At 33.0% G+C, this 17,533-nt stretch overlaps 1 protein-coding gene across 1 annotated transcript in view; it reads right to left on the bottom strand.

Annotated features, from left to right (window-relative positions):
- The window catches only part of TRHDE (thyrotropin releasing hormone degrading enzyme), a 417,970-nt gene that overhangs the window by 128,805 nt on the left and 271,632 nt on the right, over positions 1-17,533 (bottom strand). Inside the window, exon 7 of the mRNA XM_005571555.5 lies at positions 8,953-9,018. Within this exon, the coding sequence (XP_005571612.1) occupies positions 8,953-9,018 (66 nt within the window). The remainder of the gene's footprint in view (positions 1-8,952; positions 9,019-17,533) is intronic.

Raw genomic sequence — 17,533 nt, 5'->3', positions numbered from 1 at the left:
AGGTGAATACAGGAGACTGATTGCAAAAGGAAATCAGATTCAGTATAACAAGTGAATATTGTTATACTATGGTAGTATAACAATAACTACCATTTCTTTCTGTGCCGTGTTAACACGAAGTTCTCTCTTCCATAAACAAAAATACAGAGGTAGACAAAAGGGAAATTTTGGATGCATACAAACCTTTTGTAAACCAGGTTCAAAATATGTAACTTAAGTCTTTGTAACACTCCTAGGCCAATAATTTATAAGGTGTTTTTTCATAACAACAATTCTAACATATTAAATATAAGAGAAAAAGAATTTGCAGTAAATATGTTATAGTTCATTATTTTTATTTTATAACTAAATAAAGTTACTAAAAAGAGAGTAAGACCTCAATTTTAATGCATAAGACACATGGATAAATGTTATAAAAGAGTGAATGAAAGGAGTGAAATGCAAGCAGAGAATGTATTAAAATATTTCATAGCCTCATTTATGATAAAATGTATACACTGAAATAACAATGAAAAAAGTTTACTTACTAAATTAGTAAGAAATTTATTCTGAAAAGTTATAAGAATCCTGTTTACTTAGTATAGTATAAACAGAGAACTTTCACACTTCTAGCATTATACACTGGTTTAATATTTTGGAGAAAAAATTGATACTCTGCTCCTAAAATATATATCTGAAGAGATAGTTGAAAATATAATGGAAAAAATCAACAATGTAAAGATTATTAGAGTGTTATTTAACAAAAATTGGACAGCAATGTAACTGCTCACAAACATGGATGAAACAAAATATATTATGGTACATCTATGTCATATTACTAGTATTAAACTAAGCTATGTAACAGAATCATGTCAAGCAATTATGAAAATATTAGTAAATGAGGAGAAATATTTTTAAGTTAGGAGCAATTTTTGTAATGTTTCCAAATATATAGTTCTAGGCTATTACATGCACTTTCCAAAAAGAGAACATAAAATAAAAAGAAAAATAAATTTTAAAAGAAAAAGAAAGAAAACTGCTGATGCAGGAGCTAAGTAGGTTACAGGAAAATGCCTGTAAGGCAAGTTTATTATAGTACAGAACTAGCGATCTAACCAAATGGCAATGTCTACGAAGAGTCAGAGACAGTTTTTAGTAGATGTGTCTATATTTACAGATTGGCGTGCATTTACACATATAGCAACATACAAATACATCCATATGTCAACTAAATGTGTCTAATAATTTCACAGATACATTTAAATAACCAAAAATGTCATTTCATAGTATCAACCCAATTAGCCGATATGTAATACATCTTGAGCCCTTAACTAACAGATAAAAGATAACCGATACATATAAACATATGAGACCTCCTGTTGAGCTGGACAAATTTTTGCAGGATTATTAAAAAGAGATATATGTCTCTAAAAATAAGGGCTTTTTAGTTATATAGCCACATTAGTTGGTTAACAACCTATAAATCAGAAGAAAAATAATAAAGATTCAATCAGTGGCTGTATTTTTAAAAAACTGATGAATAAAAGTTATTTCTCTCTGATCCAGAAATATGAATACAGAATGCTATTTACTTTTTTAAAGTACTTGTTTGTATTAAAGATGGAATTCTTAATTCTGAAATCCATCAAATCTTTTCTGAAACTTAAATATTTCTTTCTCTATAACATGCTCATTAATTTCCCTTTATAGTTATGTCTTTAATAAATTAAATGCCAATTAAGTCAAATCTTTAATTTTACAAATTAAAAATTAGTAATGATAACATTATTATCATATGACATTGAGTGAACACATCAAATTATTTTCAAGTTGTTAACCATTTTACCCATAGCATATCTAAAACTGCATAGCATTTTAAGCAAAACTAGGAGACATTGGAGCAAAAGCTGTCTATGGTCATTCATTTTAGATTAAGTATGATTCAGCTGCCATCTGGATAAAAACACAATATTATCTCTTCAGAAAGAAAATTAACTTTGACACAATGTCTCTGCTCCTCTATTATTTTCTGACTTTTTACTTATCTGAAAACCTACATGTAAGGGAGAAAACACTCTCTCACAAATGTAAGCCTGCAGTTTTCAACTAAAAATCCTGCATACACGTGTTACCATATAACACTTCATTGGAACACAAGTTATTGAGTATGTTGTTGCTACTAATAATCCCTATGGCTTTGTGCCTGTCATTACCTTCAGGCTATCAGAATTTTATGAGCACAAACCAATAATAATGATATTTCCCTTTTGCTTTTTATCCACACCTCATTGCCTTACATTGATTTGCATAAGCAATTTCCACCCTGATAATTGGAGCCAAACATCTTGTTGTAGGTTACCTTATGGAAAAGAGCAGTTAAATACTAATCAAGAGAAATCTTTCTTTATTCAACCATATTTTAGATGATGCTGAATTACCCTCACTGCTTGAGCAGGAAGGTGACTCACTTTCTGACAGGGATTTCAGACTTTTGGGTTTGTATCAAGCTTAATAATGATCTCACTTTATAATTTCAATACCCTGGTGTTGACTCATAACAACATGAAGAATGGTACGACTAGGCTCAAATCATTAAAACAATATTGTTTTGTTTGAAAGAAAAAGCCATAGCACAGGTACTAATTATTTTTTTAATAGCTACCGAGCCAGTCAATGTTATCTGAGGATTTTATAATTACAGCTTTAATTTTTATTGCCAGAAAAATCTGAAAAAAATGTAATTAGGGAGATTAAAACATAAAAATGAAATAAGAAAAATCCAAGTCATGTAAAGATATATATCTAAAAGAATCATTACTTGAATTACTTACTTTAAAAGTAAGACTTATTCTACTTATGTAGAATCAGGATTTGAACTATTGGACTTAAATTATAAAAACAAAGTTAAAGAAGTAGATTCTAATTTATTGATCAAATGAATATTTTAACTATAAGCATTGTTGTATATGGATGAATAGTAATGTATATGCATGTAAACACTAAGAACCCTGTAAGTGAGAGATGCAATAATTACCAAAAGATGCTGTTAGGTGAGTAATTTTTATTAGAGAAGGAATTTAGATAAAACCTTTATTTATAGGAGAAGGGTATATTTCAGAGAGATATGTGAAATCACCAAGAACTTCTATAGAGACAGACAAAAATATTAGGGCAAAATTGCAGTATATTTATATTCCAGGTACCACACAGAAAGGGAAATTCAACAACACTGGGTCCTAAAGTCTGTCCAAGAGGAAGAGACGATAGGAGTGGGGTTACACTGCACATATTCCACCCCAAAGTTACACTAGTAAGGACTCTACTTATGCTTGCAACATTTTAATGAGAAAACCAGATTCCAATAGTAGAAATATTAAATAGGCATGAAACCCATGAGTGATCTTGCTAGCTTGTCCTTAGAAATGACCTAGGAAGGAATTTGGAGATGTGTATACCACAAACAAAAATGAGGTGCTAAAGATAAGAATTATATAAATCTAAAAATTGTAACTGGAGCTTCTGTACAAGAGACAGTTTCTAGTTATTGCCGACCTGCCTATGGCATTTCTCACTGACTCTGCTTAAGTTGCAACAGGTCATGTATTATGCAGATGCTTTCTTAGTCATCATTACTCTCTGGAATTATCGCTAGGAGAAAGTCTTGGGTTGGGAGAACACATAATCTTGTTTTCCAGATGTCCTATGTAGAGGTGGTCTTAAATCAAAAGCAATTTCGGTGAACTGCTGCTGTACTTTAACTTATCCCAGGAGGACTGGCCCACCTGGGGAGGTAAGAATGAGGATCCTACAGTTGTGATTATGCAAACCAAAGGCTAAATTCGTAAGTTAATCAAAAACCAAAACAATTATTCACAGTAGTAAACTTCCCTGTCTTTTTTCCAGATCCTTATTTTATGAGTAATCACTTTAGAAATTTACAAATTTTATATATTACTGGTACTGATTCACCATGATATAATCAAATCTACTCATTCAAAGAGAAAACTGGATATTACAGACCACAAACAACTGGACTGAAGTTATGAAGTTAGTAAAATGTGGTAATTGTTGATTTGATTTCCTTATCTCTCATCATATGTCCTGGTAAAATTATTGAAATCAGTTGAGAACATTCTCTGCTCTAGCTAGGGAAGTATCATATGGTCTTAATACAATATTAAGGAAGAGATGAATAAAGGAGTTAATACTTTTTAAATATCCATATGGTAATAAAACAACCTGTAAAAACAATGCAAATAATATTTAATCAATAGAACAAAGACATTTATGGATTAAGTGTGTCAGACTGTTGGCCATTCACCACCACTTCCCCTACCATCTACCCTCTTGTGCACTGCATGGGTTAGAAGCTTGAATGCTACATTTCCAGGAATCCTTTGCTAGTTAGGCTCAACTTTATGTTCTGCAAAATGAAAAGCACACATAAAAGAATATGGATGGCAGTAAAGGAGGAGGAGTTGTCATTGCTCAGATAGCAGAGAGCAAGCATGTGGGCTTTGGCAGAAGGCAAGGGTAAAGTATTACCAGTGGCTTTCAGGTGTATTCCAGGCAGCTGAGAATATGTGCATTACTTCCCTATGAAACTCAAATGTCTTTACTTCTGGAAGGGTGGCAGTAGCTTTCCTGACCTTTACTTCCATAACCCTGCCAACAGTTTCAGAAAATGACTATATCCAATGTTAATTCCCTTTCTGCTTGAAATATTACTAAAGGTTTTAGTATGTTACAGAATTACATACCAGAAGTGATTGTAGACCCTTAGAGATGGTTATCTACAGTTGTCTGTCTGCCTTGATTAGATTTAAAGAAGGTAATGTCATTAATAATGAGTAATAGGATCATGATAATTAATCATTTTCAGGCCAAAACAGTTGCTTAAATGATTATCGATAGTTTCCTAAACTGAAGAATAAGATTTGGGAAAACAAATGACTGTTTCAATAGAACATTATGGATGAATAGAGAATTACAAAGTCTTTGAGAGGCTTGGCTATTTCTGACTGCACTGGAGAGATTACAAAAACAAAACAACCTTAGTACTTTAAATTCTCAGCTGAAGGTTTGGCAGGGAACCAGAGATCTATGACTATGTGAAAAGAATCATGTCTCTTTTAGGCTTAGAATCAATGTATCCAAAAAGTAAACTATGATTTAAAATTCTGAATAGCAAAATTACAACTCAAGTAAATTTTGTCTTTTATGTGAGAGTTAGGGTATGGACTAGGAAAGTGTAGGATGCAGAATCGGAATGCAGGCCTCAAAAGTCTAAATTTCACTGAGCCTCCGTGGTAGCTTTTCTTGTCTCTGAAAAAGCAAATTCCCCTTGTTTGAGTTCCCTGTAATGTCATTCATCAAGGAGGCTGCTGACTCCTCTCAAAACCAATTCCAACATATCTAAACGCAAAACCAATAGGTAGAATTGGTTTCAGCAGATTTCAAGAGTTCAAGTAGAAATTTCAGCATTAGAAGATGGAATTTACACTGAAAATCACCAAGAAATTTCAAGAGTTCTTAGCATATAACATCTAAAACCACTGTAGCTTAATCATAAATTTGTAAAGTATCCAGAGCCAATTATGAAAGTGAACAAGTAAATAAAAGCCAAAGAAATATAAGTCGTTTCTTGATACTAGAAAAATAAAACTCACCAGCAAAAACTCCCTGTTACAAAAATGCTGCTCTGGTTTGACTACATTTATAGTTCTCTATATATTGATAGTTATATAATACAGTCTTAATATTCAAATGATTAAAGATTCATAAAAAAAATGGAGTCACTCTTGCATATCTAGTTTACAAATGTGTCCATCAAATTAAAACAGCTGTCCCAAATTAAATATATCAAACCCAAATTGTCTAACTAGTAAACTGCATTAAAGTAATCCTAGATTTAGTGAATATAAAAGATAAAAGGAATCTTACAGTATTTAGTCCAACTCTTACATTTCATAACGATAATGTCAGAGGTCAAAAGAGGTCTAGTGACTTGCAGAAAACCACTATTAACTGGAGGTATAAATGAGAAATATTTCTCCTTATTTATTCTATTGCCTAATGTTTCTCAAAATATGCCTGCTATCATTTTGAAAATGGATTACACAGAACAGTAGACATGTAGAATTTGCAAACACGTAATCATTTTTGCATTTAAAAATATGTATTATTTATTAGTGACACATAATATAACCACAGAAATGTTTAAGCTCAATTCAGTCCAGTTCCACTTTCAATTCAAACATTAAAATGCAAGCCAATTTGTTGGTGGTGTTACCAACAAATCACCAACAAAAGCTGTGATTATTCAATAAGAAATTGTTCTCCTAAACATTCTCATAGCTGATCCAGTGGGTAATATGACTATTAGAAACAAAATTTTTCTCAGAAAATCTCTAGAGTCTCTTCCTGCTGAAAAATACATGTTTAAATTGAAATTTAAAACATATTCCTATATAAAATATTACAAAAAATTGAAAATGTAGTTGAAACTACACTGGTACTTTATAAGTCAAATATGAATATATGAACTAACCCAGAAAACTACTACCTTTCTATATTACATATATATACACACACACATACACACAGGTATGTATTTTTAAAGTTTGCCTTGTTCCCAAAAGACCTTAAGGTGGGTCGTAAGGATACATAAATTGCAAGAGAACATAAATTTTAGGTAGATAATAAATCAAGAAGAAAGAGCATTAAGGCATTTTTCCTATGTGGAACATGAAGATTAGGGTCTGAGTCCAGAAAAAAAGAAGAAAGGAAGAAAAAAGAGCAAGAGAGAAAGAGAGAAGAAAGGAGTAAAAAATAGTGGGAGAATAAAAATATATATGAAAAACACACTATCCGCAATTTGGAATTGCAAATAGTAAACTTTCATTTGTCAACATGGAAATAACCATGGTTAATGTAAAAACAATTCATAGGTTTTCCAGCCCAGATAAGTGCTGACAGCCTAGATTAGCTCTTTCAACAACTTGTAAACCAAGACTCCCCAGGGCCTTCTGGATGGGAAGCATATTAATATCAACTCTGTGACCACTCAGCACCATGACATGAAGTGTCTGCTCAGGAGGTCATCTCCAAAATGTATCCCATACATCTTCATGCACAAGAGATGATAATTTATCACCTAGATGTAGGGATCTACTGTAAACTAATCCAAACTGCTGATGATACACTAAATCAGTTTGAATGATGAGTATAAATAAAGCTGCAAGCGAAGTACTGAAGGATACAGATCTATCTGATCAATGAGATGTCACCAGGCAAATGAAATGCAGTGTTGACAAACATAGAGTACCTCAGTTGAAAATTAACCAAATCAAGTATCAGAGCATAAAGGCACACATTAATACAAGCTAGGAATGAAAGTTTAATATGATATGAGTCAGAGGCTATATTCTAACTGTTTCATATAAAACTGAGCAGAGTGGGTCAGTGGAAAAGAATGTATTAAAAATTGATATATTTTGCACACCACAGAAAGTATGACAGGACGAAGAAAAATGCTGCAAAATAATAATCCTTTCCAAATAATATAACTGTAGTTATTCAATCTGCTGAGCAAACCCATATACACAGATGAAGAAAAACAATAAGAATTTTATACAGAAAATGATTTCACATCAACTTGCTATGAAGAAATCAAATTCAATTTGTGTTGCCCTTATGAACAGTTAGAAATTTTCCGAAACTGTCATGCTACAACTTCAATGGGGAAAAACAAAGGAATGGGGATAAGGAAGGACATTCCTCCAGATAGTTGATATTCATGAAGGACACTCCTTAAGAAAAAAAGATTTTCCCAACTATGTGATCAGAATAGAGCCTTTAATATACAACAAATAGATTCAATGGATTCAGCTATTCTGAAGGTGTCCCTAATGGAAAGAGCTGATTAAAGTAAATTTCAAACCCTGCTGGAACAAATCTGTAAAAATATTTTCTGAGGGAAATAATTCTTCAAAAAAGTTGTTTTCATATATAGTTTTTGTTGTAAGTATATAGAGAGAGTTTGTCATAACATAGTTAACTCTTGCCTTGTATTTTATCTTTCAGTTTATTTGGGGGTACAGATAGAATTATACTACTAAAATATGACCTGGACCCAGATGTAGTTTATTTAAATTTCAAAATGAAAAGCTTACTAAGAACAGATAAGATTGATTGCTCTCTCTGTCTTAGCATAATTGTATTTCAGGTGAACATCAATTTACTTTAAAGGACACTTCTAAGTAGCAGAATGCATCATAAATAATTCATCAATCACAGCTACTAGGAACATGATTTACTCCAGCAGATTCAATGGAATAAAAGTTTTTTTAATATATTGTGTCTGCTTTAAGAAGTTTCATAATCTTCCTTTTCTAAGAATTTATTCTTAGATTCCATACTTCATACTCTAAATGCATTATGATAAAAACTGTATCTTTTTCTTCCTTTTTTAAGAAAAACATATTTTCTAATTAAAATAAAAACAATTAAAAACCTTTGGAACAAATAACAGTCTATGCATATCAACAGCAAAATAACAAAAACATATAAGGTACATATTTGAAAAATAGCCTTAAGATTTCTCAAACACATAATTCAAATAATAATAACAAAATTTGTTTCAGCTTATTTGAATTTTTAAATGGAAGAAAAAGAAGGTAGTCTTTCCAGAAGTCTTTTGTAGAACATTTAGGATCTGGCATATTTTAAAATTACTTCAATTTAAAAATGCAAATCAAACAGATTCTAAATTGTTCAACAGTTCAAGTTTTGTCAGGTGATATCGTGAGTATCCTATCTAGAACTTTCATTTGTCATATAGAAAGACATTGCTTACCTTACACATCTTAAAGTTTTCTATCAATTTCAGCAATTTTGTACCAGCCATTTCCCAAGCTGTGAAACATATTGACAAGGAAAAATGTAAAAGAAAATAAAAAGCATTTCACTTACTTGCAAACCCCTCTGGAAAACTGAATGGCCCATAAAATTAGCCAGCATTCTTATTAAAGCAGCACCCTATAGGAAAGAGTAATAAAAAGAAAAGAATTTCAACAAAGTATCATGATTGTAAAATTGTTTTAATCAAACGTAGCCTACTTCATTCATGCTATTCTATTTTCAAAAATAATTAAGAAACAGGAGTATCATGAAAGTAACATCCAACTTAGTGATAACAATTTCATTTTTTTGTCTTGTGAATTTTGAAGTTTTATGTAATACCTACAACTACAAAATGGAAGTCCTCTAGAAAGAATATCTCAGGGCAATGATAAGCTGTAATTCAGGAGTACTCAATATTTTATTGAACACTATATATGGCAAATTTAATAAAACATGGTTCTTGTACTTACAATCTCATAATTTGTTCATGGAAGGATATCTGTGTTAATAAATAATCATATTAAAATATAACTTTGAAGTAAAATAGGTGCTTAATGTACTCCTTAACCAAGAAAAGTTCAGCTGTGGAAGTAGAGAGTAGAGTACCAAGAAGTCAGACTGCCTAGGTTCAAAACTTAAGTCTGCTACTTACCATGTTTACTCAGTAAGATTATTTCAGCTCTCTGCTCCTTACTTTTCTCCCTCGTAAAGTGCAGTTAATAGTAGTTATATTTAATATGGCTGTTCTAAAGCTTAAATAACTCAATATATGTAAATCAGTTTGAGCTAGGTCTTTAAAATAGTAAGCCATATAGGAGTGTTAGCTATCAGTATTATTTCAAATTGTCTAATCATTTTTATTTCCTATTTCCTTTCGAGGCTGTATTTAGCCATATATATCCATATACAAGTAAAACAATGAGATCAATATAAGAAACTGGAGAAATAGAAGAAAATACTAATTTACAAGAGTCTCTCTTATCTTGAGAACCATTATAATATGGCAGAACAACATGAATGCAAAAAGGTAGGTATGTAATCAATATGAAACATTCCAAGGAATGACAATTAAGTATGGATTATAACAAATCTTCATGTAAAATATAAATAAGTCTTCAAGAAGACACTTGACCAAATTGAATTGGTATGGAGCAATGGATTGTAAACAATGAATGTTTAAATACAAATTGTAGCCTGGCTTGGGGGTTACAAATTTCTTTATGACTACATATCCCATTTCATACTCAGTAGAAATATACAACTGTAATAATTCATTTCTTGCAAGATGTCTCTTTTCACAAGAAAATTGTAAGAATCACAAATAGAATCATTCAGCCAGGGCGTGCACTGCTGTGCAGTCCAGCAACACAACAACGGATTTCCATCATTTGTTACTAGAATGATTTGCTAGAATTCTGGGACTTGAATGCAGTGCAATACTCAGACTCCATGAATCACCATTAAAAGATGTGTATTATAATTTCAACCACCACCAGAATTGCTCCCCAAGTCAGTATTTTATTCTCATCTCAACAAATGATAGGCTGAAATATAATAGTTTAATGAATTTTCTGATATTTTTTTCTTCTCACACCTTCCATTCATTGCTCTTTCTTTAGCTTCTTCCTCTTAATCTTCTGCATATTTGCATATGACCATAAAACAGAAGCATTTTTGATTCAATCTGAGGACTAGTTTAGAACTCCCTTTAGAACATATCAGCTGTGTTCCTTGAATTTCCTTGACAAGCTCTCCTCCTATACATTTCTCAATATAATCGACCCATCCTGAGGGTGAAAACTATCCATTTTTCAGCAAACCTGACCATTACCACCTGGGAATTGAGACTTAGTATCAAAGCAGTCAACTTAAACTTTCCTTCAGCACTGAACAGCTCTCTTCAGATGATTTAAGTGTTTCCCTCCAGGTAATGATGACTTGGTCTCTTGTCAAGTTATAAAAACTATTAATTTAGCATGGTCTAATGACACAAGAATCCTTTCTGATCATAAAGAATGTACCAGTTTTCCTGTCTGAATTAAGCTGGACAGAGTGGTAACAGGAAAGAAAAACTGAAAGTACAATCAGTATTCAAAAGTTATAGACTATCACTTAGTTCCTGATTATATTGTATAACTCAATTAAGTTTTAGAAAATATGACTGTTACCCATCTGAACATTTTAACAGTCTCTGGAGTGGCATGCACTCTTCTATGTTTAACTAGCCTTTTCTTTCCAAAGTTAAAATTTTAAAATCCTTATTTTATAGAACTTCATAGACAGATGGGCTCTCCAACTGTCATGGTTTAGCCAACATATACTAAGCACATACTATGTACGGATTATAACAAAGATCACAACCCCTAACACAGGCAGAGCTCATTATAAACTTTTTAAAGAAAACTCAGAATTCCTTTTCATCCTTTCTTTAAAACATTTGTTTATCAAGCAAACTTTGTTTACAATATTGTAACTTATATTACCTTTTGATTCAAAACTCCAGCCCCAGTCAAACAAACTAGACATTTAGGAAGCCCAAGTAGCTTTACGAAAAGTAAATATACTATTTCTTCAAGATGTAATAAATTTTTAGACTTGTTCTAGAAAATTAATCACTGTTTGCTAAACTAATATTTAAGGATATATTAAGATATCTACTTGATTTTTCTAAAGTTTCATAAAGAATATTCCACAAAAGTAGGCTTATAAAACTCATTCGTCATTTAGTAATTTTTATATTTGGAATATCTTTTTAATGTAAGTTCCCACCTAAATTTTCTTTTATTTTACATTGGAGCCATTTGCGTGCACATCAGTCTCTGAGGTATTTAACATCCCCAGAGAAAAAAACTGTGTCCTCATGACTTGCTATCACCCTCTTCCTACGTCTGGCTCAGAGGAGGTGCTCCCTTAATGCAAGACATGGAAAAGAGAAAAAGAGAAAATTCTGCGCACGTAACAATTACTTTGTGTTCTTGCAGAGGAGCTATTCAGACAGGATATACAGTTTATTACTTCATTGGTATACATCAGTGAGAAATCCTCACTTTTGGAGAGGGAGATATTCTCAACTATTTCTTTAGCACATGCTTATTGAATAAGGTGGTATGTTCAGCATCCTAAATGACACAAGTCTCTGTCTTTGAGGATTTCAAAATCTCATAACTGAGATGAGATGCAAAGCAAAATAAAATGAATGACAAGAGAAAGTATTCGACTGTGTTTCAGAAGAGGTAGAGGTTATATCTGGAGGGATGAAGGAAAACGAGGGTCTAAAGAAGTAGTATTTGTGTTGAACCTTGGAGGATGGAAAGCGTTCCATGAGTTAAGATAAACAAAAAGCAGTTGCATGTTACGACAGGAATGAACTTTATGTGGTCAAATAGGTGTGAAAGTGGAAATCACAAGTAGGAAGATTTACATGGAAAGACAGTAAATAAAACCGGAAAATGGAAGACTAGATGGAAAATAAGATTGAGACAGTTTTTAGAGGAGTTTGAATACCAGGGATAAGGAATTTGGAAAACCGGTTTTTAAAAAAGTCAGGATTTAACTATGATACTCCAAGGAAGAAGTAAAGTAACCAGAAACAAATGATAGCAATGAGGATAAAAATTAGAAAGAGGTTTAAGAAATGGAGCAAAGATAAGTCTGTATTTTAAAGCTAGAGTGGATGATGACATTAGCAGATATACAGAATTTAGAAGAAAATGCTGGTGAGGTGAATATAATAACATCTGTTTGTAAATGTGCTGTTTGAGGAACAGGTATAGAACTCAAGGAACAGAGGGCAAGAGCAACCACAGGAATACAATTCAGAGGAAGGTTATGATTGAATATATATATTGGGAATTAGAGTGGATGAGTCTGCCAAGAGAAAAGTTCTAAGGCTTCAGTAAGAAAAATATAAAACAGAATCAAATAATTGTTTTCTATTTGTTTATTCTGTTTTATGATTTGCACTTCAGTGCTCGTAACAGGTGCTCAACAAATATCCATTGAAATCAATGAAGAATGAAATTAAGAGAAAAAAATGACACATTGTGATAAAAAACAGAAGGCAAACTGGGTATAAGTGGTGTCATAGAAGAAGACATGTTTTAAGAATTAGTGCTTCAGAGTTCAAGGAAAATAATAGCTAAGAGAAGGCCATAGTAGGCCATATTTAAGAGAGGGCTATTTAAATAGACTTGTGGGTATGAAAGCCAAGTGCAAACAGAAGGAAGAAAAGAGAAATTCAGAAGCAAATTCACATGAAAGGTTCGTTTGTGATTTTCTTTGGTAGAAAATGGGAGAAATTTTTTCTGCAAAGCAAAAGATGACCCAGTGGAGATAGAAACTGAAGACACAGTCAACCAAGAAATCATTATTGAAGTAAGATTCTAGAAAAGCTAGATGAGAATTTAGGCTAATCTTGGGAAAGAATAACAACAATCTACTCTGAGGTAGGACTGAGGCAGAAAGGGGAAATAAAGATAAATAAGAGATTTTTAAGTGTAAAGCACAGAAGTTAAGAAAGTACATTGCACAGAATAGACTGTAATCTCCATCAAGGTGGGGACTTGGTCTGTCACCATTATACGCTCATTGCCAAAAGCAGTTCCTGACACATGACAGGCTCTCAAAAAATACTGAACACATGATGGACTGTCACTTTCCAATAATGTAGGAGATGTGGTCTGAAGATAACATGAGTTGGAAAGAGTCGAACTAGGTTTGAAGTAACCCATTGAAAATGTAATAAGGAGTTTAAGATGTGGAAAGGTGTAGAAAAGTTGTAAGTTGTACTAGTCCATTCTCACACTGCTATAAAGAACTGCCCAAGACTTGGTAATTCACAAAGGTAAGAGGTTTAGTTGACTCAGGAAACTTACCATCATGGTGGAAGGTGAACGGAAAGCAAGCACCTTCTTCACAAGGCAGCAGGAGAGTGTGAGCACTCAGGAAAAACTACCATTTATGAAACCATCAGATCTCATGAGAATTCGCTTACTATCATGAGAACAGCATGGGGGAAACCACCCCCATAATCCAATCAGTTCCCTTCCTTGACACGTGGGGATTACAGTTCCCCTCCCTTGACAAGTGGGGATGACAATTCGGCATGCAATTTGGGTGGGGAAACAGGGCCAAACCATATCATAAGTCCTAGCTGAAGTTATCAATAAAGTAACTGTCATTCATTAACTATTTGTACTACATGCTAAGGCCATAATATCATAAGGAAAATATTACTATATTTATCAGGTCAGAAAATTGAGGCATAAAGGTTACACACCTTGTAGAAATTGACATGGGTAGTAAAAAATGGAGCCAGAATTAGAAACCCACTTATACTCAGCTCCAAAATCAGTAATTTAAACCAATTTAGACAACCTCTTGTGATCCCAATTCAAAATATTTACATGACTATCTCTAGAAACATGGTGCATCGCAAGAACCTAGAAAAATAAAGGAAATTCTTAGAGTTACTGAGAGTTTGAAATCAGTGAGATGCTCACAGAAGAGGATGAAGGAAAGCCTAATTCAATAGGACATAGTTGAAATGCCCGACCCATATTCCCAGGATTAGGGATGAAATAGAAGACAGATATGAACTTGCGGAACAGGACATGTTTATGGTCTAGGAGACATAAAGCTTCTTTATGGCAGGTTTGGTAAGAACAAAAGGCTAGCAAAATTGAAAATAGTGATATTTTTATCACTGTATGTGGATGTGGCAGCTGTGAAAATGCACTGCTCAGATTTCCCACTGCTGCCCCTCTGCATTTACCATCACAAAGGCCACACTTTCCTCAGTTTACTCCTAGCCAATCACTGAGCAGAACAGTGTAACTACTGCAGACGTGTTCTAGTGAGACAGGAGACTCTGCCAATGGATAACTCTAACTAGATGACTCGTCATTGGTGTGGATGATTTTTTTGCAATAGAGCTGAAGTCTGAAACTACCAACCCAACGCCTCTTCCTTTCCTCTACCCTTGCAGAGACTGTCAATTGTAATGTGGTCTGAAGGCAGCTCCCCCTACCTTCTCTGGCTTCTATAACAAATAAATCTTTGCATATAATGTTTTCTGCTTCTTAGAAAATCTGGACTAACCTAGTAGCTCCATTTTCAGTGCAGAAGTCCACACAAATATAAACTAATGATAGGTCCCTAAAATAAGCTGGTAATGAGAATACTCTAGTTAACAAGTAGCACATCCACCAAAACACAATAATCTTTTCCTTCTTAAACCTTTCAGGAAATCTTTGGCTAGTATATATTCTACACTACAAATGTCTTTGCTTAATGGTTTGCTCTCCTCCAGCACAGGAGAAGGTAAGAAATAAGGTATCATTACTTTCAGTTGACATACAAGAGAGACTGAGGTGAAGGGATTAGGTGCTTTGTCCAAAGTTACTTGCTTCCATTCACTCAGTTGTTGAGTTCTTTGATTAGCAAAAAGACTATGAAGTAAGAATTTCTTGTTACTTTTTGAGTTACTGAAAGGATTAGTCTATTGATTCAAAATCAACGTACTTTTAAAATGTAAATTTCTAAATGATGCCTCTGCACTAATTCTGGACATGTGTGGAAATAAAACAATGTTCTAACAAGATTTGTTACTGAAGCATGTCTTTTGGTATGGAATAAAAGCACATCTTAAATCTTCCATTTTTTTTGTAAAACATGTTTTCTTCTCTGTTTTTTTCTTTTTCCATGATAATATGTTAGCTATATTTAGCATCTGAAAAACAGAAAAAGAAATACCTAATCCTGAATATCCCTTACTCACAAGTTGATTACAAAAAAGAAAGGCAGAAAGAGAGGATAGAACAAGAGAAAAAAAAGAATGAAAGGGAAAAGCAAGTCAATTCCACACAAGAAAGCAGAATTAATGCCCCATTGCTTCAGTTACCCATGCTTGGAGGCTTGGAGTCCTCTATGATTTATTACTTCCTGAGGCCAAGCCTCCACCTCTGCATAGCTGAATTATTTCACTGCCTCCTAGAGACAACCCCAGATGCATTCTCACTCTCAGGAATCCATCCTATGGACCACATCAGACTAATTTTAATAATTATTTTAGAAGTATAATGTCTGCTAAGAGTCCTGGCTCTGTCATGTACTTAGGCATGTGAGATGATCTAAGTATCTACAATTAGAACATAACAATAAAAATGATGACAACTATATTACTACCTTTAATAAGAAGAACACCTATTTCAAAATTTTTCTGAGAATTAATTTAAATTATTATAAAGCACTAGATACTCCATGTTTAGCATATAATAATGTTCAAACAATATATAGGTATTGATATCATCATCATCACTATCATTATTTTTATGTTAGTCCTCTGCCCCCTAAATCTTTACTTAAAAAAAAAAAAAAAGTCCTGTGGGAGTAATCAGGGCCATACATAATGAGATTCACCACTACTTACCAATGCTTTTTTACATATGACCATATAATCAGCTTCTTCACTAGTTAAGCTCATCTTCCCATTATCCCATGAGCATACCTTACACACTGATGTTTTAATCATGCTTATTTATATCAGCAGCAATGTTAATCCTTTTTGATCCTATATTCTGAGCTCTATACATTATTAAAAGCACAGGAAAAGCCCATACCATAGTATAGTCCACACAGCTATACTGCCACCAGTAATAATAATAATAATAATAATAATAATATTTACCTCAAAAATTTTCTGAGAATTACTTTAAATTATTCATATAAAGTAATTGGTACAGTGTTTGGTATATAAACTTCAAAAATGTATGTAGGTATTGTTATCTTCATCATCATCAATATCATCATTTTATGCTAGCCCCCTGCCCCCCAAAATTGAGTACACAGTAGTCAATCTCCCCTATCAAGAAACACGGCATATATCTTTCACTGGGAATGTACATTTTTTGAGCATTCTCAGGCAATGGCATTCAAACAGGCTGGTCTACACTCAAAATAATAGGACACCAAAAAGGTATTTAAAGAGGACCATAGATCCCAGGAACAAGAAAACAGGGATAAGAAACTTTCCACAACTATGTTAGCTCTCAATGTTTTTGTCCCTCCAAAGTCATAAATTATTTAAGTCTGAACTAAGCAATTTGTCAAGTTATTTTAAATCACTCAAATTGTTTCACGTGACTTTGTCTCCTTCCCACAACTACATGTAGGTCATTTAACTACATTAATCTAGTTTAACTAGATTATTTAAACTAACCATTGGCATATCTGTTAGTTGTTGATGACATAACTTTTCCATTGCCAATGAAATATAATCCTGGCTAAGAGAATTATCCACCAACTCCTTTCTAGTTTCAAATCAGCAATCCAGACTATGAGATTCCAGCCTATACCCAGGTACTCATCAGTCTCCCCTGTCATGAAATTCAGCATACATCTTTTACTGAGGCAGTATGTTTTTTCAGTATTCTCAGGTAATGGCATTCAAACAGGGTAGTCTATATTCAAGATAATAGGAGACCAAAAAGTATTCAAAGAGGATCACAGATATCAGAGACCAAAAAAAAAAAAAAAAAAAAAAAAAAAAAAACTTTCAACAGTGTCAGAAATAGCACTTGCATGAAAGCATTCAACTCAAGAAATCTGAAGCATAAAAATACTGTACAATTAAATGAATGTACATAGAAGG

Source organism: Macaca fascicularis, chromosome 11 (genome assembly GCF_037993035.2).
Source record: "Macaca fascicularis isolate 582-1 chromosome 11, T2T-MFA8v1.1".
Lineage (NCBI taxonomy): Eukaryota > Metazoa > Chordata > Mammalia > Primates > Cercopithecidae > Macaca > Macaca fascicularis.
This window is presented reverse-complemented; position numbering and strand designations above follow the sequence as displayed.